Source organism: Rhineura floridana, chromosome 16, assembly GCF_030035675.1.
Source record: "Rhineura floridana isolate rRhiFlo1 chromosome 16, rRhiFlo1.hap2, whole genome shotgun sequence".
In the NCBI taxonomy this organism is placed as follows: Eukaryota; Metazoa; Chordata; class Lepidosauria; order Squamata; family Rhineuridae; genus Rhineura; species Rhineura floridana.
This window is the reverse complement of record NC_084495.1, coordinates 37,679,537-37,706,979: the sequence shown is the minus strand read 5'-3', so window position 1 is coordinate 37,706,979 and position 27,443 is coordinate 37,679,537. Positions and strand designations below refer to the sequence as shown.

General features: G+C 45.0%; 1 protein-coding gene across 3 annotated transcripts in view; it reads right to left on the bottom strand.

Annotated features, from left to right (window-relative positions):
• Positions 1-27,443, bottom strand: part of ADGRG4 (adhesion G protein-coupled receptor G4) — a 53,980-nt gene that overhangs the window by 2,027 nt on the left and 24,510 nt on the right. For 2 of the 3 annotated variants that reach the window (XM_061598881.1, XM_061598883.1), the window contains 16 exons: positions 25,889-25,914; positions 23,904-24,052; positions 21,384-21,516; positions 21,043-21,161; positions 20,109-20,319; positions 16,661-16,826; positions 16,254-16,403; positions 14,084-14,206; positions 12,465-12,510; positions 10,992-11,095; positions 9,102-9,223; positions 7,461-7,729; positions 5,867-5,951; positions 2,299-2,588; positions 953-1,051; positions 402-590 (listed from right to left, as the gene is read on the bottom strand). In XM_061598881.1, coding sequence (XP_061454865.1) covers positions 402-590; positions 953-1,051; positions 2,299-2,588; positions 5,867-5,951; positions 7,461-7,729; positions 9,102-9,223; positions 10,992-11,095; positions 12,465-12,510; positions 14,084-14,206; positions 16,254-16,403; positions 16,661-16,826; positions 20,109-20,319; positions 21,043-21,161; positions 21,384-21,516; positions 23,904-24,052; positions 25,889-25,914 — 2,281 coding nt within the window. Of the gene's footprint in view, positions 1-401; positions 591-952; positions 1,052-2,298; positions 2,589-5,866; positions 5,952-7,460; positions 7,730-9,101; positions 9,224-10,991; positions 11,096-12,464; positions 12,511-14,083; positions 14,207-16,253; positions 16,404-16,660; positions 16,827-20,108; positions 20,320-21,042; positions 21,162-21,383; positions 21,517-23,903; positions 24,053-25,888; positions 25,915-27,443 lie in introns of those variants that run through there. The other variant, XR_009759319.1, reaches the window with a different exon arrangement.

Sequence of the window (27,443 nt, the reverse complement as noted above, 5' to 3'; positions counted from 1 at the left end):
GTAAACCAGGAATAAATCTCCCACATGATTTGGTTATCAGACAGAAGCAGCTGTTGATTCATTCCATTTTAATGTCTTAGGCCCAGACCACACATGCAGCAGAATGGGGCATACCACTTCAGACTGGAAGGGCAGACAGACAGCACTTTTGAAAGCTCCACTGCCCTGCAAAAGCTCTCTGTGTATTAACCCTCCATCCCCAAACTAGCACACCAGAGGGAAAATCTCTAGACAACTCCCTTTTGTCCTAGTTTTCTACTTTGGGGGAGTTTTTGACATAGGGAACTATTCAAAAAAGTGACATCCTCCATTCTGGCACTTCAGGATTCTGCTACCCAATTTCCTGCTGCATCTGCAATCCAGGCCTCAAATCCTATATACAGAATATATTTTGTCCTTACCAGTTTCAGCATGGATGTCTACACTAATGCCTGGTAAATTTCCCGAACCGTTAGATGTAGAGCTGGTTGCACAAGACCTCAGCGACTTCAGAGAATTCGACTTCAGAGAATTGGGCGACGGGTTCCGTTCAAGGTTCCGCGAGTGATGCTGCTGATGATATCCCAGAGTTGAGGCAGAGCTGCTCCAGTCTGGAATGGGATCAGAGGACAGATGTTGGGGGCAGAGAAGCAGAAGAGGTCTCCTCCCCCTCCAAAACAACTCCACCCATTAACTGCGCTAGTCTTACTCAGGGTAGATGTTAACAGACTTGGTTTCGTTAATTTCAATGGGTCTACTCTGGGTAGGACTTAGTTGAATGCAGCCCAGCACAAAAAAGTTAACTGAAGATAGGCCTTTACTTTGTTTTAGACCTAAGGCAGAGATCTGGTCATCCAGCTGGAAAAGTCACTGTTGCCCACAATGACCACCCCATGCCTGAACAATTGCACAAATCCATCAGGCAGAGGCGGCGAGAAGGAAAGGGCTGCTTAAAAAAAAATGCATGTCATACCAGAATAGCTGAGTCGGAACTTTCCCCAACAGAAGTGCATTTGGCACTGTTTCCTGACGTTCTCCTTCATGAGACAGTGAAAGATGAAAATGAAGAATCCTGTAGAAAGGAAGGGGGGGAAGTAGCATCAGTGTTCATTGGATCCCACACTCACTCCCCCCCGGCTCATTTGGGCAAGCCTCTGCCATCACCTCTTCAATGACAGACCTGCTCAGGGTTGGCCCAACAGATTTTGCAGCCTAAGGAGAAGGACAAAATGGTCCTCTCCCCCCCAAAAAACCCTCATTCCCTGCACAGAAACCAACTGGACTGGCAGCTGATTCCTATTTAAGAACACAAAAAGGACCATCTGCATCAGGCCAAAGGGGTCCCATCGAGTCCAGGGTCCTGTTCTCATAGTGGCCAACCCCAATGCCCCAATGGGAAGCCCACAGGCAGGACCTGAGCTAACCAGCACTCTCCTCATGCGTGATTCCCAGCAACTGGCATTCAGCAAGCATACCACCTCCCACAGTGAAGGCAACACATCTGAACATGGTTTGCATTTGAAGACCAGCAATGGGCTAAAGTCCTTCCTTGCACCAGCAGACGCCAGGATAGTTACAGGGGTTCAGGACAGGCCACGTGGCATTCACAGCGCCTTCCACCAACAGAAGGTGAACAGCAAAGGAGTTCAGGAGGAGCAGCCGGGGGGTATCCCCAGTGCCCTCCAGCATCTGTTGCCTGAGGCAGTCATCTCACTCTGTGTGATGACAGGACTGGCTCTGGACCCCAGTGCACATGTGGAAGCAGAACAGATCCTGACTTCCCCCATCCCACTCCCACAGGCCACTTTGAGAGGGGGATGGGGCCTCCCACCTGTCAGTCACCTGCCATCATCAGGCCAGTCCGCAAAGGAAAAAAATGTCCCTTGGTCCCTGTGGTTTGATTTTGCAGGGGCAAAGGAGCCTGTGGAACCCTGGTGGCAGAAAAGCTTTCAGCAGGCACTGTCAGAACAGAAGGCGCCTGTTGAATCTCTGTTGGCAGAGCATTCCCGAGGACTGGGCCGATGACAGGAAAGCCTCGATTTCTTATTGGTGTCAAATGAGCCTCACCAACTCAGGGGATGACCAACAATGCTCCTGCAAATGATCTCAGTGAACAACAACTGCATTGCAGTAATCCAGCCTTGAGGTTACCAACGCATGGACTACAGTGGTCAGGCTATCCCTGTTCAGGAATGGCTGTAGTTGGTGAACCAGACAAAGCTGGTAAAAGGCACTAGCCACAAAGGACAACAGTGATGTTGCCTATCACTAAGTTACAGCCCCTCCTCTAAAGCCCTTCCACCTTTGTCCAATGTGTACCTTGCAAGGTGTTGCAAATGGCAAAGAGGTATGTGAAAAAACTTTTCAAGGGCTCCAATGCAAAAAAGGCAAAACCCCATGTTAAGCTGAGCAAGACCATCAAGCTGGCCACGCGCTTCAAGTCATGGAGGAGGTTGTGGCTCCAGGTATCCACCTGTCCTGGATGCTTTGCTTTCATTGTGTGAATCTGCACAAGGACAGCGATGAACGTAGCCATGTTCAACAGGAACACTAAGCAGAAGTAGGCCAGCACAGAGATGTAGAAAACACGGTCGTCCTGGATCCAGCAACTGTAGAACACAAGGAGACAAACCATGCCGTTAAGGCTACAGGATGGGTCATTTCTTTGAGACTGGCGCCTGGTAGCTGGAAATTTCTTTTGAGTGTTTTCAGTGAGATACCCGTCAGTGGTTAAAGAAGGAGATGCCTCTCTAGCTGAGGACAGAGTGGTGTGTGCATGTGTGTAAAACAGGGTCACCAACAGGCAGTTTGGCAGAGAGTAAGTGGGTGTTTGTAGCTAGAATTGGATGTGGAGACTTCGGGGGCTTGCCCTGTTGTTCTCTGAGAAATCTTCTGTCTTGAATCACCTGCTGTTTGCCACTGCTTGGGCTCTGCTTATGTTTGTAAATGTTGTAAAGATGCAATTGGTCTCTCCAATATGTCTCTATGTTTGGAACTCGGAAGTGCATAACACCACAAAACCAAAATCTAGATGCTCAGCACATTATATGGGACAGACACTGGTTCATCGTGAAAGCGGCTGGGGGCCAACACTGTCTGAGCCCAGCATATTTTACAGAATGTCCTTTCCTACATAAGCCGGCCCTGCTCTGAAGCATTCTCTCACTAGGGCGGTTTTTGCCCAAAAGGAAGGGGGAAGCAGTATGGTACAGTGGTTAGAGTGCCAGACTAAAACTGTATGTTCAAATTCCCTCTCTGCCATGAAACTCACAATTAGGACATTTGGATGGCGTATATTTTATTGATCTCTATGTTTAAACTGAAATGGAGGTATCAGTGGTCATTGTATGATGAATGTGAGCTGATGTTTTCTTTGTCTTGTTTTCCTTTCTTTCTTTTGTTTAACTTCCTATAAACAATTTAAAAAATCTATGAAGCTCATTGAACCCACTCTCTCAGCTAAGCCTACCTCACAGGGTGGTTGTGATGTAAAATGAAATGAAAGAAGTAGGAAGAACCATGTATATTGGCTTGAGCTCCTTGAAGGAAAGGTGGAATATAAATGTAGTAAAATAAAATGATTAAAAGCCCAAAAGGAAGAATCCAGAATGAGATAGATAAAAAAGAATGAATGAAACAGAATACTAAGAAATCAGAGAATATGTCCAAAGCAGATCATCTTTGATTGAATCAAAATAAATTTTACTCAGAGTTCCCCACACTCAGCAGTCCTTCAAGGGAAGGCACTGTCTTTGTAATCATTTAGAGCTTGAAACAGGTGTGTGTGTGTTTAGATTCTGTCAAGGGGTCAGAGAAGAAAAAAATTACCCCCTTATGAGGCAGTTTCCTGGTCATTCCTTAGAGACCCTTTTAGGCAGCAGTGAGGAACATCTGGCCCAAACCAAGCACACCTATCCATCAGCTGACAGCACTGGGTGATGTCATATGACCGGGGGTTAATCCTGTTGAGCACAGCTTTGCCAGCATGTTCCCCACAGGGAACACAATGGCGAAGTAGCTCAGGAACAGATGGCATACCAATAGAGTTGCTACAAGCTACTGAGACTGAATCTGTCCAAATTTTGACAAAAAATTGTCAACAAATATGGAAAACTAAAGAATGGCCCACAGACTGGAAGCATTCAATATACATCCCAATTCCAAAGAAAGGGGATCCCAGGGAATGCAGTAATTATCAAACTATTGCCTTAATATCCCATGCGAGTAAAGTAATGCTCAAGATTCTACAACAAACGCTCTTACCATATATGGAGTGAGAAATGCCAGATGTCCAAGCTGGATTCAGAAAGGGAAGAGGCACCAGAGATCATATCGCAAACATATGTTGGATAATGGAACGGACCAAGGAATTTCAGAAGAAAATCACCCTGTGCTTTATAGATTACAGCAAAGCTTTTGATTGTGTAGATCATGAAAAACTATGGAATGCCTTAAAAGAAATGGGGGTACCACAGCATCTGATTGTCCTGATGCACAACCTATACTCTGGACAACAGGCTACTGTAAGGGCAGAACATGGAGGAACCAATTGGTTCCCAATAGGAAAGGGTGTGAGACAGGTGTATTTTATCCCCCTATTAGTTTAATCTATACACAGAACATATCATACGAAAAGCGGGATTGGACCTAGATGAAGGATGTGTGAAAATTGGAGGGAAAAATATCAATAATTTAAGATATGCAGACGATACCATACTGCTAGCAGAAACCAGTAATGATTTGAAACGAATACTGATGAAAGTTAGAGGAAAGCACACAAGCAAGACTACAACTGAACGTCAAGAAGACTAGACAACAGAAGATTTATGTAACTTTAAAGTTGACAACAAGGACGTTGAACATGTCAAGGATTATCAATATCTTGGCACAGTCATTAACCAAAGCAGAGACAATAGTCAAGAAATTAGAAGAAGGCTAGGACTGGGGAGGGCAGGTATAACAGAACTAGAAAAAGTCCTCATATGCAAAGATGTATCACAGCACACTAAAGTCAGGATCATTCAGACCATGGTATTCCCGATCTCTATGTATGGGTGTGAAAGTTGGACAGTGAAAAAAGTGGATAAGAGAAAAATCAACTCATTTGAAATGTGATGTTGGAGGAGAGCTTTGTGCATACCATGGACTGCGAAAAAGATAAATAATTGGATGTTAGAACAAACTAAACCAGAAGTCTCACTAGAAGCTAAAATGATGAAACTGAGGTTATCGTACTTTGGACACATAGTGAGAAGACATGATTCACTAGAAAAGACAATAATGCTGGGAAAAACAGAAAGGAGTAGAAAAAGAGGAAGGCCAAGCAAGAGATGGGTTGATTCCATAAAGGAAGCCACAGACCTGAATTTACAACAGAACAGGGTGGTGTGTAACAAATGATACTGGAGGTTGCTGTTTCATAGGGCCGCCATAAGTCGTAATTGACTTGAAGGCACATAACTACAACAACAACAACATTGGATACAATCTGTAATAACACTGGATATTATGTTTGAAATTATGGAATGATTTCTAGAGTGTGTTACGCAGAAGATCAGTCCTTCTGGTTACAGATTTCTAATCTGCATGATCTTAACATCTATGAGTCAGAATGTGATGATGAAATTGTAGGTTTTGGATGTTTGGCCATTTTCCGCATCCAGCTGAAGAAAGTATTCCCTTGAGAAAAGCCAGAACAATCAACTAATCCATGCATTCATCAAGTGAAAGTAGAGTGGAGGGGTGGAAGGCAGGCAGGCATAGTAAAAAGCAAGGGAGGCTGAATCCCCTCCAGAAGAAAGGAAGGAAGAGGTATTAGAGAAACAGAGTCCTCCTTCCTGCTCTCAGGCAGAACTAAAGGGCCATCAAAACTGAGGGTAAGACTCACAAAAGCTTAAATGGGCTGCCACTTCCGGCCCCATAGAAGTCTCTGCTTATAACGAGGACAGTAGCGATGATCAGCATGGGAATTCCTAATGGCACAGGAGAGAAAAAACAAGAGAAGTGGTTAGGCAGAAAGGAGAAAGACAAGCATAGAGATAATCGTGGCCTAACTGAGGAAGGAAAAGATCCTCCGTGGCGCAGAGTGGTAAGTGGCGGTAACACAGCCAAAGCTCTGCTCACGGCCGGAGTTCGATTCCAATGGAAGGAGGAAGTCGAATCTCCGGTAAAAGGGGTCGAGGTCCACTCAGCCTTCCATCCATCCGTGGTCGGTAAAATGAGTACCCGGCATATGCTAGGGGGTAAAGAAATGCCGGGGGAGGAACTGGCAATCCCACCCCATATATACGGTCTGTCTAGTAAATGTCGCAAGACGTCACCCTAAGAGTCAGAAACAACTCGCACTACAAGTGCAGGGACACCTTTACCTTTAACTGAGGAAGGAGACAGTCCTCAAGAATAACTGGGAAGGGAGGATAGCCAATGAGTATGGCAATAATTTAGCCTAGCTTATAAACTTTAATTTGAAGAAGTCCACTGAAATCAATACAGAACTCTCAGCTGTGCTGTGTTTAGGAATCTGGCTCTTGCCACATTTAGGCCGTGATCACACATACCTGGAAAGTGAAGTGGCTACGAGGAGTTTTCCTATGGAGTGAGCTTGCTTTCCCCTTCCCACTCCTGCCCTGAAAGACATACAGCCTCAAGGATCAGAAGCTGGCCCACCCCTGTGGTTCACAAGGTCAGCTAAATGTCCCCATGGAAACCCTGCAACAAGCAAAACTTGGAAACTGCAGTCACCTGCCACTGGGGGTCCCCAGCAACTGATTTTCAATGGGGGACTGCCCCTGAACCTGGAGGTTCTACATAGCCATCGTGACCAATAGGCACTGACAGGCCTGCCTTCATCCACGAATTTGTCAAATCCTTTTAGGAAAATCAGTAGTGGCAGGCAAGTGGTCTTTCAGAGAAACTTGTCTGCCATGACTGATCATCTCACCCCTCTGCTAAACCTCCAAAGAATCTTAGCACTCCTCAGAACACCATTTCCAAACTGCTGCCTCTGATCATTAGAATCCGCTCTGTACTAAAACATGCAATCTGAGGGTCCAGTATTTGAGGATTGCAACTCCATTCTAAGCTAACAATTCTCCCTACTTTGATGTTAGATGCTAAATCCAAGATGGCAGGGCCAATCCTCTATTCTGGGGGGGGGAGCCTTAGACCTGGGCCAGATGTAGCCCCCCAGCGCTCTCTGTTGGGCCTTTGGGACTCTCCCCAGACCACACACCCTCCTAGAGGCCACACCTCTTTCACTGTTTTTTGCCTAGCTGGACTGTGTCCTTGAACTCTGATAACACCTACATCTACAATACCTCTGCCTTTTGCATGACTGCAATGTAGCCTACTGTATGAAGGTAAGAGTCTCATCCTTGGCTCTGCCTACTTTTGCATTTTGCCCTGCAGCTCCCAGAAGGTTCCCCAAGAGGGAATGTGGCCCTTGCGGTGAAAAATGTTCTCCATCCCTACTCTATACTTACCCCAGCCAGCAATAAAAAATTTAAGCATGTAGCGAGGGACGTAAGTGTTGAACACCTTGATGAGCGCATAGTACATGTGGATGGCTTCCAGGCCCATCCAGGTGAAGGTCACCAGCAGAAAGTAGTGGAGAACCACAGCAACTGTGACACAGAGGGCATGCATGTGGAAGGTAGCCAGCCAGGAGTTCAGCAGGAACGTGAGGTTGAGCATAAGCAGTGCAAAACAGTGGTTGACAAGGATTTTGGAAGGGTAGTCCCCACGGAGCTTGCTGGAATAAAATGGGAGAAGGGCAGTTTCACCTCCTGTGCCTACAACGCAGCCCTTGCTTCTTGCGAATGAGTCATGAATGGATTTAACGTCATTTGCACTGGATGGGTAAAGGATCTGGAACTGGGTGGCAAACACCTCTTGCAACTTACAGCAAGGATAACCAAATGGTGGCTTACAAACCTGATCTGCCCATCAAAACTGCCCCCCCCAACAGCTCTGTCAAATTGAATAAAGGTGTGATTTTTAAACATTGTCAATAGATTCATTTGTCAGGAAAAGAAATGGTGGAGGCTCCACGTGTAACTTGGCATATGCTCAATCATCTGGCATGCTCTGGAAAGGCAAAGAGGCCATCGCTGCTGGGATTGATGCTTCCTCTTTATGGGATCATCCAGGCAGGGCCGGAATGGGTGAGAAATTCGATTCAGTTCACATTTCAAGCTGAATCTATTAAATCTGCACTTTCCAAAACAATATGAGAACCGAAACCCAGACATCCTTCGAAATCCGCACTTATTCACATGTTGTGATGCAGTTTGCCAAACAAGGTGTTTACAGAAATGAATATATTTGAAGAAACCGTGCATAAAATGAATAAGTGACAATAACATGCAAAAATGCATTATGTGACAAGAGAAGGCTAGCAAAATATGTACATTTGTGAAAAACGCTGGAGAATTTTCATGAGGGTTTTTTTTAAAAAAATCGCAAATTGTTGAAGAAATGTGCAGAACTGAATTTAAGACTGGAAAAATGAGAAACGCCCAAATGGACAGGTCTCTCCATCCCTAATTTAGGGCAAACAGCAGCAACTGGTGGGGGGTCCCAGTTCAGGTTCAGAGTGCTGCACTGGATCAGGGCCCCCTGCCTACTTTTCCTTTGAAACAAAAAGAGCTTCATTAAGCTTTTCTTTTTTAAAAGAATGATTAATGTAACATGTAACAAGGTTTCATACTGTTACAGTCAGGCCCTGCTGGCAGGTTTCCCACAATGGGCATCTGTGAGCACAGGATGCTGGACCAGATTTATTTATTTATTACATTTATATACCACCCCATAGCTGAAGCTCTCTATTACAGATGGGTATTTGACCTGATTCAGCAGCCAGTCTCTTCTTACGTTCTTATGTTGTCTGGCTCAAACAGCAGAGCTGAGCATGCTTTTTTTTTTTAATTGCCTTATAGGCCCCTTCCAACTCAACTATTCTATGATTCTATGATTAATATAAGGTGTAGCTTTGCCCAAAGTGACCTGCAACAAAGGGGCACTGGTTCAGATGCACTTTGTAATTGGGAGGGGGGAAATCTGTACAAAAATCTAAATAAATAAATTTTGATGTAATATAGAAAATGACAGACAAGCCTACTCACTCAATGGAAAGGTACACCACCAGAGCCAATCCCAGGAAAATGGAGGAAAGGCCACATCCCACATAGGAGACCAACGTTAAAATCTTATCATCTGCATCGCTCACAGATGTCCGAGATACGTCCTAGAAATCAGCATGGAAGTAAAGAGCCACAAGTTAAAAAGGCTAATGAGAACAGACAAAAAATGATGAGTGATGGCTGGTGCAGTGCCCGTTGGTGGCACCGGTGGGGTGGAAAGCAGAGAGCCCAACAGTAGGTGGGGCCAGAGCCAATGACAGGCAGAGCCAACTCATTCCAGTTTTGTCCCCACCCTCTTCCTCCTCCCTCATGAGGGCAAGGGGCAACACATAGGCTGTAAACACACTAGTTGCCGGATTAAAGTGTTTCCATTAGCAACACAACTGGAGAAGGAATGCGCTCAAGGGGCTCCCACCAGCTTTTACAGGAAAAAGGAGTGAGATTTGAGTAGCGTCATGTGCCCCCATTTTCAGAAGAGAGAGGCAGAGACGCGCTGGAACTGGCAGAACAGCGAGTGTGTTTCTACCCTCACAGTACAGTGGATTTTTATCTCAGTCTGCATCTATATTGGAAATTGTTTTTAAGATGGTTTTAAAGATGGTTTTAGTGTTTTATCACTTGTTGTTTGCTGCCCTGGGCTCCTTTTGGGAGGAAAGGCAGGATATACATTTTAAAAACAAACAAACAAAATATGTTTTAAAGTCTTTTGTTTTGAAGATGTTTCAGAGTGCTTTTAATGGTTTGTGGGTTTGGGGGGTTTTTTTGCTGCCCTGGGCTCCTTCCAGGACAAAGGATGAGATATACATTAAATAAAGATATTTATATATCAGTGTTTTATGTTAACTTAATGGAATTGCATGAGTCAGTTCTGGTAGATCTTGGTACTTCAGGAAGAACAGGCAAGAAGAGAGGGAGATGCAGACATGGTTTTCTAAATTAACATAAGACCACCAGTGCAAGCCAAAAAAAGGTAAAAACGAGGTTAGCACAGGTGAGTATGGGGGCATTCAATGCCCTTGATAGCTGTTAACACCTGACCTGATTAAAATAAAGGCAACCCCACTTTTTGCAGGGAGTTAAAATGTGATTCTACTATACTGTTATCTTTATATAAAAGATCATCAGATGAGGCCTTAACCAGGTGAGATTATGAGGAATACATTACTGAGTGGTTCCCACACATTTTCCCTCTATGGACCACTTGAAACTTGATGAGGGCCTTGAAGGACCACTTAATGGCTTTTTTCCTTCCTGTGGTAGCAATTAGAATGTGCTGTGCTAGACGCTGTATGATTTTTTTTAAAAAAAATTGTATATTGCTTGTTTTATTTCTTATATTGAATTTTATTGCATTACAGTTTAATTCCATAGAACCCATATTGTAAGTGTTCTTCTTCACAAACACACTGCAGACCATGTGAATAAAGCTCGTGGGCCACTCATGGTCCACGGACCACAGTTTGGGAACCCCTGGCCGACAGGTTTGCTTTAATATAGTAAAGGCAGTCTTGGGAGGAGGGATGGGTGATTTGGATCAGGCCCATGCCGGGGAGGGGGGTTAAATGCTTTTGCCCTTTACCAGTTTCCCCAATTATTACCAAACAAAAAGAGATTTTTTGCCTAACACCACCCAGGGACTTGATGGCTGTGGGGTGACATTTGAACCCGACATTGGGAGGGCAGCTCATAACCACTACCCCAACTCCATCAGGCTAAACATACTGAATCCACAGTTGCAGTCCAACCCTTTCTTCTGATGTTGAAGATAAGATTTCAAGAGAAATACAGACTCCCTAGAGCCCAAAGAGATCATCCCCTACTGTCCTTTGTGGGAAACTCATAGGACTGATGAGTTTTGACAAAATAACTTACCAACAAGACTCCAAAATGGGTCAGGTGGTCGCAATTGCAGATTGTGTAATTTGGATCTGTATGTTGTACTTGACACCCTGTTTTATTCCAGCCGCCGTGGTGATCTGCACAGCAGAGAAGAGACATATTTCATCTGCGCATAGTCATCTCTTACCATTTATAGTCATTCCCATTTATAGACAGAACAGACTGCAGGCTCACGCTGACTGGGGGTTCATCTGCAACTACCACCACTGGGGTGGGGGGGGGCAAGTGTTAAATATTTCATGCTCCCAGCACCCATTTCTCAGATCACCCACTTACATTAGTGTTGGTAAACTTGGGGGAGGAAGAAATATTAAAAGTTGTTGTTTATTTGACTGGGTTCCATTTAAAAAGTGACATAATTCTCTCTAACAGGGGCTCCCTGCTGCCTGGAGTAGTTACAACGGAATTTTGGATTAAATATGCACATATGAACACATCAAAATATTATTTCAATTACAGCTCCCCACTTCTCCGAATTATGCAGCCCTTGACTAACTTGGGATTTGCTGCATTTATACATAAAGACTGGCTGCTGTATTTGTTACATTTATTTTGGGTTTAGCAAAAATTATCATGCTGAAGTTAGTCATTGTCACATTGTAAGTTGGGTTGTTAGGGTTGTTCTAACATCCCCTCCTGCCCTGGATTTAAATAAGTGATGATCTGTCGTCCGTGCCTTGCCAACCTTCCATGCAGTGTTGAATGCTGTCACAGCCAACAGCTAAAACCACAAAGCTGAGCTTAACTGTTTATTAAGATTTAATCCACTCTTGCATTGCCGAAACTGGAGCTGGCCCTGCCATATAGCATCGTAAAGCTACCTGCTTCAGGTGGCACCATGAGAAGTTAAGCAGGATTTGGTATCTGAATGGCGCAGCAAGACCTGTTAAAGCAACAGTGGTAGGCAAGTAGCCTGCGGCCCTCCAGAAGTGGATGGACTACAAGTCCCACCAACCTGGAACACTGGCCTTGGCAGCTTGGGCTGACGGGCGTTGGAATCCAACCACATCTGGAGGCCACAGGCTTCCCATCGTTGCCACTGAAGTATTGCTCTTGGTGGAACTGGGGGGGAGGGGTCAGTCTGGGCTCCACTTCAGGCAGCAAAATGTCTTGGGCCAAATCATCAAATTCTCTCTGACAGCAGAAGTTAGATAACTCTGTGGAGCTCCCTCATTTTGAACCAAAGCTGGGCAAGATGGACAGATAGTCTAACTCAAGTTATGTTAGTTTCATTTGACACAGAGGACTGCCAGTGGACAGGATGAAATGGCCGGAAGCTGCATTAAAAGAAGACCACTGGAGACGGTGGTGGCAGTGCTGTGATGCCACGTTTGCATCCAGTTTGGGAAGCAACAGCAAGGGGAAGGCCTGTTACCCTGGAGGCGCAGGACTAGATGGGCCTTTGATCTGGTCTAACAGAGCTTGTCAATTGCCCTGAATACTCACTGTTCCTTGTAAAGTCCCAAAACACACAGTGCACCGAAGCATCCGCCTGAAAGCAAAAGGCAATGGCTTAGGACAGGTTTGCTTCCAGAGTTTGGGAAGGCCCATAGCTCAGCGGGAGAGCAGCAGAAGGCCCCAGGTTCTGTGCCTGATGGCATCTTCAGGTAGGGCTGAGAGAGAGTTTGAAACCCCAGAGAGCCGCTGCCAGTCAGTGTAAACAATACTGAGCCAGATGCACTAATAGTCTGACTCAGTGCAAGGCAGCGTCCTACATTCCTGTGTTCTAAATGCTGGTCTTTACCTTCATCCACAAGCCTTCCTAATAACCCACTGTGCCATAATCCAGAAAACCAGAGAGAAGATCGCATAGGAAGAGTTAAACCACCTGTAAACCAAAGGGGGTGGGGAACCGGAAGCCCGAGAGTTGCGTGTAGCCCTTGGCCTAATTTCATGCTGGCAGGGGGGGAGCAGGGGGGAGGGAGGGAGGGAAAGGGGGTGGCTTGTCCACTGCTGACATGTGGCTGACTGCCCATGAGGAAATATGGCCCACTACAGGAGAAAAGTTTCCCCATACCTGTCCTAAAATGGTTGGGGCCAGATATATGCAGTGCAGCCCTAACCAGAAGGAAGCCCCACCATGTTTAATGGGGATCATTCCAAGAAAGGTAAGTGTGCTTAGCATCACAGCCTTAAAGGATTGTTTCCTCCCACATGATCTTCCCTGTTCATTCGGGTTCTCAACAGAAGTCCTGCTCTGTGGTCCATCATTAGCAGAGGCATGGCTGATGAGCATGCAGAATAGGGCCTTTTTGTCCGTTACTCCTTATGCTGCTGTATAATTTATATAATGTATACATTATACATTGAGAGCCAGTGTGGTATAGTGGTTAAGGTGTTGGACTACGACCTGGGCGACCAGGGTTTGAATCCCCACATAGCCATGAAGCTCACTGGGTGACCTTGGGCCAGTCACTGCCTCTCAGCCTCATGAAAACCCCATTCATAGGGTCACCATAAGTTGGAATCGACTTGAAGGCAGTCCATTTCCATTTTCATACAGCAGCAGCCGATTACAGAAATAATTTTGTAAACAATTACATAATTCTCTGTGCGGATTTTAAAACAAAATTACGGTGTTGCCAACAGCCGCAATTGCACGCAAAGGGTGGGCGCCTATTCAACAACAAGACGAACTTGCAGATTATCCCAGAATTTGATACCAAATCCAGTTTAGCGAATATTCTACACCATCTCTAATGTGTGTGAGTGTATACACACACATACACACAATGTTATTAATCTGGTGTAGAAGATGCCTGAGAGCAAGTCCCATTGATGGGAGAGAAATGCAGGATAAAAATATCTTTATATAGTCATGCCAAGTGAAATTAACCCCTCCCTCCTTGTTCTCTCCTGTCCCCGCTGGCAGCCCTTCTGTCTACCAGGACACAGTGTATTTTGCTTAAATGGAGCCCCACAGAAGCACCCTGCCCCTTCCTTTGTTTAGAGCATTCTTTAAGCAGAGCATCTCAATCTGCCAGCAATCAAAACAGCTGTCAAACCATGGACTTTAATGCAGTACAATCAATACTAATGCAGTCAGAGACAGCAGGATCCTATACCTCTTTTTGCTTTATATGTTGCAGAATTATATTCACTGGCTTGTCGAGGTTTTGAACAGACACATTTTCAACACTGGCACCCACAACATAAGTGATCAGATCTTCATTCTTCACGCTGCTGTCCTGCAAGAGAAATACAGCCAGGTGCAAAGTTTCACAGCTCGGGAACCAGTCACTGGTATTCAAACCCATTTTTCTCTTACACTTTTTTTGGTTGGATGAGCCATTCCCGAGTGCAAGGTCTGATTCAACGGTCATCCCTGTCAAATAATGAGGAACTTCAGGGATCACCAGGGACCCTTCTCAGCATGCCCAGATGGAGATGACACTTGTAGTTATTACTATCAATACCAAATATATGCATGGCAGTATGTTGCATAAAACACTCACTCACAAAACTCACTCCTTGATCGTGTGGCACAAGTTGCATTCTGGTGAAGAAAACTCTTACAAAAGAAAAACTGGCCCAAAGGAAATAGCATATATGAGGAAAATCATTTTTCTATTTCCTAAATGCTCTTTTGTTTGTTGTTTGATATTTTTGAATCTATCTTCCTACAATAAAAAAGAATTAAAATATGTTTGTGTTAGGGTTGCCAGGTTCATGGCCTGCCAGGTTCATGGCCTGCCAGGTTCATGGCCTGAGACTGATCCTGTATCTTTAGGAGAAGAGAAAGTCAGCCAAGTGCAGGTGTTCTTGCAACCCTGTAATGGGCAAAACTACAAGGTGGAATTCTCCCTTCCCCCTGCACAACTTTTAAAGATACAGAAGACCTCTTGGAGGCTGGGCTTGGCAACCAAAAGGTCTTCTGTATCTTTAAAAGTTGTGCAGGGGGAAGGGAGAATTCCACCTTGTGGTTTTTCCCATTAGAGTGTTGCAAGAACACCTGCACTGGACTGACTTTCTCTTCTCCTAAAGATACAGGATCAGTCTCAGGCCATGAACCTGGGAACCCTAGTTTGCATGTGTGTTTTAAAAGAGTTGCTAGATCTATTGAGGCCCGGAGTTTGGTAGCTAATGGGGTGGAGCCTGCGAGGTAAAGTACCAAGTGATGGATGGAGCCTAGTGGTCCATGGTGGGACAGGGGAGAGGATGGCACCTGGCAGGTCAGAGAAAGAATCTGGCAGTCCTGGGGCCTGATGAAAGTGGTAAGGAGAACTGAACAGCAAGAACCAGGTGAAAAATAGCCCACCTCCACCTCCTGCTTCTGGCTGCCAACCTTGAGATATTACTGAACATGTTGCAACCAGTCTATTGATAGGTGAGAGGCAGCAAGAACAGGTTGGCAATACATGTAACCAGTGAGAAATACAACAAAATGTTGCAGTGTATCCTCCCTCCTAAAGGCAGTGTTCCTGTTCAGGGTCCCAGCCAGCCATTCTCCTCAAGCAAAGCATTACACTCTTCCTCTCCCACTCACTGCATAATCTTCTGACTTGCTCCCTCCACCACTTTAAGATTTTTGCTGACACTTTCCTCGTTTCATATTTGGGCTATAACCCTGTTGGCACTCACCACTTGAGCATGCCATTATAAGGAGTGTGATTACAGTGCAGATGCTAACACATCATTTCAAGCTGCCCCATTCAAGCTGCTGACTTTAAAGGACAAAGTTCTTCATGGTCCAGGTCTCAAATATCTCAAGGAGCACTTCTGCACATGATCCCGCCTAGGGTGTTACAATCTGCCAGTGAGGTGCTGCTCCAGGCAGCATCCTCTCAAAAGGTAAGAAAGTTGCTTGACAGCAGCAAGGCTTTCCCTGTGGTGGCCCCTCTGAGGCAATGGAAAGCTATTCCTTGAGACTCCTTTGTCTTCTTTTCCTAGCCTCTTTACAAAAATGAGAAACAGAGATTGCTTTACCATTAAATATAGAAAGATTTAACCATAACATCCGTAGTTTACACTCATTGACATTGCTTTAATTGGATCTGTTTTGGAAATTCTTCCGTTCTAAAATTTTAACGATTGTATACACCACTTTGTGAACCTTTTTGGAAAGGCGGTTTTATAAACACTGTAAGAAAGAAAGAGGAGCCAGTCAAAGGTCTAGGCTGAAGGCCGGTTGAAACCCAAGGAATGACAGCTTTCTTGGGAAAAGAGATCCCAGAGCTTTCATCCTAGTGTTTCAGGCCTGGTCTGCCTACATGATCCGTTTGCAGTCATGCTTACCTGAAACAGTGAAGTAAAGCCAAAGAAAGTAAACTGGATCGTTGTGTGATCTTCTGGATTAAACGACTGTTCCCCTAAGTAATCACTCAGTAATTCTGGCAAAAATATCGAGGCCAGGGCTGTTTTGAAGGGTGTTGAGCGGATATCGATCTGCAAGGAAAAGAAGGTGGTTTGGGAGCTATGAAGCCATCTCCACACAAACCGACTGAGGCCTGTGTCCCCCTCATTCACATCGGCCTGTCTTTTCAAAGTCTCTTCCTCATCCAGCTGGTACATACATACATCTAGGCCACAATCCAGAGAAGGAAGCCAATGACCCATTTTTACCCCATTGGTTCAGGCTTTGATTTAGGAGCTCTCTAGTGGGAGGGGGGGCTGAAGGACAGAGCCAAAAAAGGGACCCTCACCTCTGGAGTCATATTTGAGTTATAGGATGTGACTCCAAAAGCAATACCCTGGAAATTCAAGGGGTCTGGACGCATCAGAGCCAAAGCCAACCTCGGGAGAATGATGGACTCGTTTTTCCCACTGAAGGACATCTTGAAACTTATTTGATCCAGTAGCTCTAGGATGCTAAACAGCAAAGGAAACAGAACACATGGACATTGTTTTATGGCTGTCGCAACTACCCAACAGAATGTGATTTACTCAAGCGTTGTATTTACACTCTTCATCCCAGATAGGCTCTCGAAGCCACCTACAGTTTAAAATGTACAAAAAGATACAATACGAGTGAGTGGGGAGTAAGGGCCAGCGGAGCAACCTCTCCTGGCCTCTTGGCACTTGGAGATGCCCCATAGAGTCCAGGCAGAGGGAGGAGCCGGACAGAGATGCGGGTATGAGTGACTCAGCGTGAGAGAACATTGAATTAAGTGGGGGAAAGGAGAACGGGAGCAAGCCTTGCTGCCTCCTTGCCTGCCTCCAGATTCACAGGTTTTCCACACCATCTGCTCCCCCAAAAGGTGCTGAAGTGGAAAACAGAAACAGTTGTTTGGGCCTGGTGTGGAAGCAGACTTCAGATTTTTCTTCACTCCAACTTGTAGTAATAGCAAACTATCTTGCTGCTCCTGTTAAATCCTTGCCTTCTCCTGCGTGCAGGGGCATATATCTTGGATCCTGTTATCCTAAGGGTTAACCACCACCTTGCAGGATTCTGCCAGAATGGGCAGCTGCCAACACAGCCTCGTGCACCCGTCAGCCCAGGGTAGAAGAACCCTACTTTGAACGAGATAAAAGCTGCTGGCTGAAGGCTGCTACTCCGATCCCCACAGCAGCTCGGGAGGCTTTCGTAGGAGAGAAACCTTGTGAGGAGAATCACGACATAACCCAGGGCTTTCTATCTGGCAAATCTACAGACTATTTTTGTCATACACACAGTTTCTCCCCCCCCGTGCCTTTGATTCCTACATGTAAACAAAAATGAGAGATTTGGGCTCTCACATTGTATTTCAGAGACCTTGAGAATTTTATGCACTGCCTCCAAATCACAGGGACCCAGAAAGCAGACACACTGAGCCACGACAGTGGTCCATCTTCCATCTAGCTCAGTACTGTCTACACTGACTGGCAGCCACTGTCCAGTGTTTCAGGTCGGAGTCTTTCCCAGTCCTTCTTGGAGTTGCCGGGGTTCGGACTTGGGACCTTCTGCATCCAAGGCAGATGCTTTCTTTACCACTGAGCTACACCCTTCCGCACACCCATCACTCTACTACAAGATTAGTTTAGGTAAGTGTTGGTGAACTGGCAGCCCTCGGATTGAATCCGGCTGCTGAAATTACTTTGGCCCACAGGCAGCAATCTTTAGGTAGGGTGCCAGCTTTGTCCTTTAAAGTCCTGCATGGTCTGGGCCCCACCTTTAAATGACGCCTTTAATGTTACATTTATTTCTGTGTTTTGCATGTATCATGTCCGCGTATGTTGCTCTATAAGTATGAACCCATTACCTTTAGGAGGGCTGACATTACTGACGACCAAGGAGGGAACAAGCCGCACAAACAAGATCCAGTCCTGTTCTTTAGACCTTTTCTCTGCAGCCCCTGACAAGACTAGTGCTGTGCCAAATTTTATTTATTTATTTATTTATTATTTGGTCTATATCCCACCCTTTCTCCCAGCAGGAGCCCAAATCCCACCCTCAGATTTCTGTTTAAACTTCGGGGGAAGCTTAGTGGTAGAAGCATTTGCTCTGCACGCAGAAGGTTCAGTCTCCAAATAATAATAACAACAACAACAACTTTAGGTTACCAGATGGTCTTGGACTACAACTCCCAACATCCCCAGCCAGCTTAGTCACTGGTCAAGGGATCATGAGAGGTATCATCCAACAACATCTGGAGACCCAAAGTTGAAGAACACTGGAATGCAGGCAGCACTGGGGTAGATGGATCCATGGTCTGACTCAGTATAAAGAAGCTTCCTATGTTCAGCCCATGAGAAAACAAGATTTTTCCTGCCTCTTTCTCAGAATGCTTGAGATTTTTTAATATTTTCATTTTAGCAGAGTTTGGCAAAGGCATGTGAGAGCGTCCACTTTCATTGTATCTTCCCAGCTTGCACTTTTACCTCAAAATCACATGATATCCTTAGCTTGGCTTTCCTGTATACAGACAGGCACCTGGGAAGACTGCAGACTACAGACCACCAGAGAGATAAAGGATGCTCACAGACCCAAAGGACACTCACAAAGGGAAATGCAACAAGATCCCTGGCACCCCATCCATGAGAATTTCACTGAAACTTCTCTTCCTTGATCGTTTTTAATGCATTCTTTTTCCCCTTAATTGATGGGGAATTGTCAAAAACCAAAAGGAGAAGGGATTTCTGGCACAGCACTAGAGAGGAACAAAATTGGCCATCCCTGGTTTGGATTTTCAAAGCCTGGGGCAGTCAGCAAGTGTTCAAGGAGGAAAAGTTGCAAACTGAAAGAAGGTTTATGATGGTTGCGTTCATCTTTTCTTGGAGCTGTCCTTTTGTTTCCTGCACTGCTTTCAGGTCCGTTAATTTTGGCAGACATTAACCTGGGCCTGGACTGGAAGCAATGATTCATGAGCTCAGCAGCATATGTCTCATGTAAGCTGGCCTCAGACAGAAATTAGCGAAACCATGTAACAGAACTTCACTGCAGTTACATAAACACATGAGATTTACAAAAAAATGTAGCACATTAGGAGATCTATGGCACACAAGACAACAGAAAGCAGAAGGGAAAAGGCATGGAGCATGCCCTCTTCATCAGGAAACAGTCCACTTGTACTGACATGAGTGCACACACATGTACAACAGGGTAAGGGGGGGAAATGGAAGAAATACTGCCATTCATGGATCACATGGACAAAACACAAGTGGAATTACAACACAGGACAGATGACAGTTGCTCTGGACAGTGATTGACAGGATCAGCCCTTGCATCAGACTGTGGTAGAGAGCCCTCAGCCCAACTGACATATCTGTTGCTGGAATGCACCACTTTAAAACTCCCAAAAGAATATTCATTGCTTCCAGACAAACTCTCTGGGCATGGAAAACCAGCATGTTATGGAGAAGGGCCCTCCTTGCCTAGCCCTCCACCTGACATGCTAGTTTTGTTCATGAATGGAGTTGCTTTTCAATACAAGGGAGTACTAAATCCACTAACCCAGACTTCGCCCACCTGGTGCCCTCCACATGTTCCGGCCTACAACTCCCATCTGTGCCAGCCAGCACAGGCATATAAAGCTGGGGCTGTTAGGAGTTGTAGGCCAAATCATCTGGAGGGCACCAGGTGGGTAAAGGCTGCCCTAACTATGCTTTGAAGTCACACAAGGATCATTCTGCTCCTCTCCTGTAGACAGGTAATCCTCTGGCAAGTCCCCTTACCTGTTGACCTCCGGTTGCAAGTCCTGTATGTCAGTGCCCCATGTCATAAAGATATCTATAATTTGTAACATTTTCGTCGCAAGCCTCTGGCTAATCTCTTCACAGTTGGCAATATCAGTGAGTTTAGTCACAAGAACCTTCATTTCTTCTTTACTCAACTTAGAAGCATTTAACAGAAACAAAATGCGATCCACAACATCCTCGGCATTTTCTGCAATGGAACAGAATAAAAACCAAGTAGATGTTCCTCACAAATGAAGGCATCGTCAGGGGCCAACATGCCTTTACAAGCATGTTGGCCAAGAGACCAACATGCCTCCACTTCTCAAGAAGGGGGCAGAGCACAGGAATGGTAGTCAAGGAAGGATATAAGCTTTATAAAGATTCAGGTGGGCCTAGGAACCTGCTTGAACAAGCTGTCTGCACCATGGGACCTGACCAGGGTACTGAAGGACCTTGTTCTCTGGTCTGTACTTCCCGATCTTGGATTGAGCAGCAGCCCCCAGCCACTTTTTGACAGCTCTAGGTCCCTTGCTGGATTCCCATCCTCCCAAACCTCCTGTGAGCTTGGCCACATCAAAACAGGCAGGACTCTCTGAAACTGCAGCCCACGGCCTCCCCTGCCAGGGCTCCAGAGAGTCACATTTATGAAATCAATACAAGTCCTGAATTCCAGCAAAGTTAAAAGCAGCCTGGGAGGAGGTGGTTTCAGGGAAAACAGAATTGATAAAGAAAGGCTTAAGGGAACATGGGGGGCATCTGTGGCTCTCCTGATGTTGTTGGACTACAACTCCCACCACCTCTGACCATTGGCCATGCTGGCTGGGGCTAACGGGGCCACAGATGTTCTCTCTTCCCAGGTGTTTGAAGTGAATGGATAAACTATGTCCGGTTTTATTTTTGTTCCTATGTCAAGTAAACAAAGCCCACTTACCCTCTGTAATGTTCACATTTTCAAGTGCTATAATATTAAAAGGTAGGTCTTGCAGCAGTGGACATGCAGTCAGATTTTGTCTCCTCCAGTAAGAGTTTCCCTTCTCAATATTAATCAAACTATAAAATATGAAAGAGATAAACAATTAAAGCACGCATTGCTGTTATTATTTATTGTATTTTACCTTGTTTTGTAAACTGCCCTGAAAGCTCTGTGGGTTTTGCAAACTGCCTTGTGTACTGTTGTAGACTGATACTATTGATATAATCATCAACAACACTGTGTTCCAGTGAATTGTGGTGGGGTTGAGGAAGGGAAGTGGAGAAGAACCTGCAACTCACCACTCTCTGCTTGCAAACTTTTCTATGCTTCTGTTGCAGGGCAGCTTTGCCACATCAGCAGGAATCGTCTCAGGCCACCTGTAGGTCCCTTTGTATAGTGACTGGGTTTCACGCTGGGGGCATATCTTGGGATCTTAGAGCAAGAACAGAACACAAGAACCACAGTTGTTGAATCAGCCCATCTAATCCAGCACCCTTTCCCCCAAGGGCAGCCAAAATCAGGGCACAGAGGCAACAGCCCCATTCTGTTCTGTTCTCCAGCAAAGTAATATTCAGAGGTAGACTGCTTTAAAACATGGAGTCTCTGGCTTAGCTATCATGGCTGATAGCTGTTAGTAGTCCTTTATGAATTTGTCTATTCTCCTACTAAAGCTATCTAAAGTTAGTGGCCATGACAAGATCCGTGATATAATTCTGCAAAATAATTATGCATTATATACAAACAAAACAAAAATGTGTTTAATAGGAGATTGTGAAGAGATCCTTTCATTTTCACAACTCAAGAGATATTTCTCTGGGGGGCACCACTCACATCCACCACAATGAAAATTGTGTTTCCTTTTTTCTTTTTTAAGGACACAAAACCTGGCAAGCAAAAATGTGCTTTGATATACCCTCCATTCATACCTCAGCTGGGGAGCCAGTGGGGAGTCGTGGTTGGAGTCTTAGCAACAGCTGACGACGACATGGTGGCGCTATGCTGATCACCTGAACGCCATCCGGCTGAGTCGTTGCAGCATCCTCAGATGGAGTTGGGGAAGTGTGGTGATGGCATGGTCAGTGCAGTGCAAATGCCCCGGCTGGAGCGCTGGATTGGTTCTGCCAGTGCATTGGCACTGCACCAACTTCACTGCAGTGCTCCTCCTCCTCCTCTCCATCCCAGAATCCTGAAGCAACTCAGCCAGAAAGAGGCCAGGTGAGCAGTGCCTTCTCACCATACTGACCACTGAAGAGTGTTCATCTTAAGACCAGAGAGACCCACATTCACATCCCCACCCAGCCATAAAGCTTACTGGCTTATCTTGGGCCAGTTTCCGTCTTTCAGCATAACCTACCTCACAGGATTGTTGTCAGAAAAGAAAGGGGGGGAACCATGCATGCCACTCTGACCTCCTTGCAGGATGAACAGGACAAAAAATAATCATTATCTGATTATTTGTGTGCCAGTTTTCCACTAAATTGTCCAAAGTGGCTCGCAACATATCAAATGAACAATAAGTCTAACAACTGTTTTCCTGCAGGCGTTTTAAGAATGTTTCCCCACCCACCCAATCATGTGGTTAATTTTTACCTGGTTTTATGCCATATCCCTATTTTATCCCTCCAGCATCCCTGTTGTACAGAGTTTAGAAACTGTGGTACTAAGCAGTATATAAATGGTTAAAAATAAATACATTCAAAAACATTACAAAGAGAAAAAAATCATAACATCAATCAGTAAATACCAAAAAAATCCATACAGCATTGTATTAAACAATACAATAATACCTCAGTTAAGGAATCCTCCAGGAATGAAGCTCCTTTTAAGGCTTTTTAGAAGGTGAAACTGACCTGCTTTATTTTGCTATGGACAAACTTTGAAAGGTATGCCTTTGCTTTGAGGTAAAACTGACTAGTCTGTGTCTTTGCTATCAATAAACTGATAAGCCTGTGCCTTTGCTTTACTAGTCTGAAACTGACAAGCCTGTGTGTTTGCTTTGCATTAAGGAGATCTCTTGCTTTCGCCTAGGGCTGGGGAGGGAAGGATCCAATACAATTCAGAGGAGGAGGGGGGAGGGGGAAGGAGGAATGGTTGGGTGCTGGGTAGGCACCCTTTAAAGCCCCTGTCGAAGTTGCACCTACCATCTATGAGCAGGTATAGGAACCAGTGGTGTAGTCATCCAGGGTCTCAGGGGGTCTTAGACCCCTTACTTATTTGGGAGTAGGGTCCCAACAGGGTCCCTATGTCTCCAGCATCCTATGAGCCAATCAACATGAAAGGAGAGTGTGTTAGCCACTGAGAACAGTCTTCTAACATGCTTCCTTGTCCTCTCCTGCTGATTGGAGCCAATCGCAGTGAAAGGAGGTGAGTCAGCCACTGAGAAGACTCTTCTCAGTAGCTAACACTTTCCTTTTTCAAGCTTATTGTGGGAGAAGGCATTGACAAGGATCTCGTTCTCTACCCAACAGCAAAGAAAGAGGAAGGGGCATGGCTCTGACTATCATGAAGGGACCCTGCACTTCTGAATTTATGTTATTGTATTTCTTTGTTCACCGCCCAGAGAGCTATTGCTAGTCGGGCGGTATATAAATTTAATAAATAATAATAATAATAATAATAAATAATAATAAATAATAATTTGCCACTATACTACTTGTAGGACCCTATCCCTATGCTTTCCATGTTATTCCTACCTCTGGTACCAAAGTTTCTGTTAAAAAAGTAATGTCCAGGAACACATCTACTTTGTTAACTGAGGTTATTACTGTACAGACAAACTAATCCCAATTTAACAGTTTAAATCTGATGGGTTATATTACCAAAGTAAGCAACATGCACATCATTCGGCTCCACAGCCATTGTCAGCAGCTCCTCAGTATAAACGCCACTCAAGGTGCCTCGCAGCTTCCCCATGATCTCTTCTTTGGGTCGGTCAGATGTGGCTTTGATGATGGACTTTGAGGAAAAGCTGAAAGCACAACAGACCCAGAGAAGGAGGTTTGTTTTGCACTAGGGCTCAGGCCTGACATCTCTTTTCAACACAAGGTTCAATCTTTGCCCCTAAGCAAATGCAGAGGGCATTTCCTGCATCGACAGATACCTGAAGGGAATCCTCACATACCAGGGAAAAGTTCTTCCAGCTCAAAAGGTGTTGTTGCCAATGAACGTCTGACACTCCGACCCTTTTTCTAGAAATTAAGGAACTGCAAACAGAGCAGTGGCCACCTTGCACAAGCGCTAATACGCAGGTTGAAAGATGATGGAACAGATCTCATTATTTCCCCCAAGAGGCTTTGACAGGATTTTCACATTAAATCCTTCCCGATGATTGATTCCAACAGATTTTGCCCTCTTCTGCATTCATTCGATCTTAATGGATTTACAGAGTGCTTTTACTAGAAAAGGATGCTGGGAAAGGAGAGTTTCTTCGGCAACAAAATCTTCCAAGCTGTAATCTGGTATTTATTTATTTACCACATTTATGGAATGTCTTTCCTCAAAGTTAGTTTTAAAAATCACATATTTTTCATATGGGGGTTGGGCAGACAAAAACCAGCCAGTTCCTGACCCTCACTGTTGGGAGAACACCATGTTTTAGCTATTCAAATGATGCTCAGTGTCTCCCTCAGCCACTTGTCTGCCAGTTCCACAGGAGCAAACACAGACCTCCCAAATTGGTCCTGCTTTCTTCTGTGCATTAACCCTTTTTGTCTTTCCCATTTCCATTAGTCATATCATATATGAAGGTCTCATCTCTTTAACTATGTGATAAAATCTGGTCTAGAGGGAATTAAAATGCACAATGGAGTCCACTTTGCAAAAATACAGTGTAGACTTGTGATGCTTAAACTATGTGCTAGAGAACTCTAGGGTTCCTCAGAGGCTTATCAGAGGTTCCTGAAGGGCACAGCCCCAAACTGGGTCCCTCTGGCTCTGCCAGTGCTGTGTTGCCACCACAAGCGTGGTTAACCGAGCTCCCTGGCTCAAGGGCTCCACCTAGGTGGCAGTACCAGCCTGCCTGAACATTCCATCAGCTGGCTGCCAAGGACCAATCCCTGCCCACCAGGTCCTATAAAGCCCAAGCCTCAAAGATAATTCCTGTCCAAGCAATTTGCCTCTGATGTGAGAACAGTGCTGAAGCTCCTACTGCCTATAATCTTGACTGCTGGCTGACTTTCAACACACACCTGCTTCTTGCCTTCCCGATTCTCTGTTGCTATCTTGGTCTACCTTGGCTCGAGCCCCTCTTATCCTTTCTTGTTTGCTCTGGGTCTCTCCCCCATCTGGTTTTTAAGGCACGCACACCCAGTGGAGACTGGTGGCTCCAATCTCACTGGGGCAGTAAATCCCCGCAGGTTTTAGCCGAACTTGCAAGCAGCTGTCCAAGGTGCTGAAAGCACTGTGGACACCTCCTTGAAAGTCCGGGCTAAAACCTGGAGCAATTTTCTACCCCACTGACATCGCAGCCAGCAGGCTCCACTGCACACACCTGTTCCTGGACCACTACAAGATAGATCATGGTGGCCAAGCTTCTCTGGAAGATGGATTGCCCATCGCCGCCACCACCCTTTTTTCTGCAATGTGTAGATTCAAGGGCATGTTTGATGTGTTCCATGCTGAATTCTGAGTTCATATTTGGTTTAAGATGAGGCCTGTTGCAACATATCCCAGAACCATATGCAATGTGCACATAAGTTCTGTGGCATGAACACAGCAGGCACTCTCTGCAAACAAGCTGATGTGCAAAATAATTTCCAGAGGCAGAAAGCACAGAAACTGCTACTTTAGAAAATGCACAGCCTACCTTTGGGAAGCCTGCTTTTCAGCCATCTTCAGTTCACAAGGTGCAAAGTTTAAAATAAAATAAAAAAGAGGCAAACAAAATTACTAAAGAATGACGCTTTAATGTGCAATAGCACAGTTATGATGATTTAGCAGAGGAATTATCCCATACTTGTTATATTCTTCAAAGGGCAATTATGCTCCTTCTGTCTATGTGCAGTGAATGCTATTTGAACTATGCCACATTCCTCTGACATCACACAGCAGCTTGATTACTCTCAGTTCGCACCCTCAAAGCTCTGATTATTGCCTTCTTCATTCTGTGACGAAGAAAAACTCTAAGCCACTTGCCTGAAGCATTTGGAGCAATTGAAAGCAATTGCATGTTACCTGGATACAGGAGATTTCAAAAGGGTGGCATTTGGGGGTTGTGGGGGGAGGAACAGAAAAGCAGATGTACCTGGGGAAGGAAAGTCTCACATATGTCCATGATATGAGATGTTGGCTATAGAATATTATGTATGAAATTACACTGAATAATCAATAAGGCAGAGTTTCCGGTAAGGTCTGAACTAGTCTATGGGTTGCATTCAACTAGGTCCTACCCAGAGTAGACCCACTGATATTAATGAATCTATATTAGTTGTGTTTATTAACTTGAATGGGTCAACTCAGAGTAGGACTAGCACTGAATACAACTCATTACAAGGGACCAAGGATAAGGGAGAACTTCTATTCCATTTGCATTTAAAGGTGAATCGATCTCTTTGCACTTTCCAAAGCAATGTGCAACTGAAACACAGCTCTCTTTCCAAATTCACACATATTCAAAATTTATAATGCACGTCTCATTGATTACAAAAATGATGATGTGAAGGGAACATGTGCATTGTATTTAGGAAAATTGCTTGCAAAAAGGTGTTTATTGATGTAAATTTGCACTAATATGCTGATGATTTTAATGAGGATCTTTTAAATTGCAAATTGCTGCAGTAATGTGGAAAACTGATTGGAAACATGAGAAACAGAGAAAACTGAAACTGGCCATCCCTACAAGGGACACAAGAACCCTCTTAACCACAATAGACCCATCCGACACACGAACAGCAAACTCATTCTCTGAGTATGGATCCCTGTGTAACCAGAAATGCATCACCCTGGCACAAAAGGTGAGCTACCAGCAGGTTTGGGGATCTCCAAGGTATGCAGAAGTACAAGAGATCTTGGGGGGGGGAACTAAAGTGGGGCATGGAGAGAATCTTCCAAAACAGCCCAGTTAGGACTGAGCATGCTTCAGAGTGCATGGTATGCTATCAGATTGTTGGGGAAGAACCAAATGTCCCCACTTGCACCTCATAAAAGAAAATGTGTGGCATGACACCATCATGCTCAGGGTTGCCCTGCCCCACTTCCTCATCACTGCCATGGGGGGGGAGCAGGGAAATTCCGAGTGTGATGACATCATCTTTTGGTAGATTTTAGTGAAGAAGATGGAGTAGGTTTAAGATAACCTTTGTCAACCTGGTGACCTCCAAATGTTTTCAGAGGAGCTGAGGCTGGTGGGAGTTGCAGTCTGA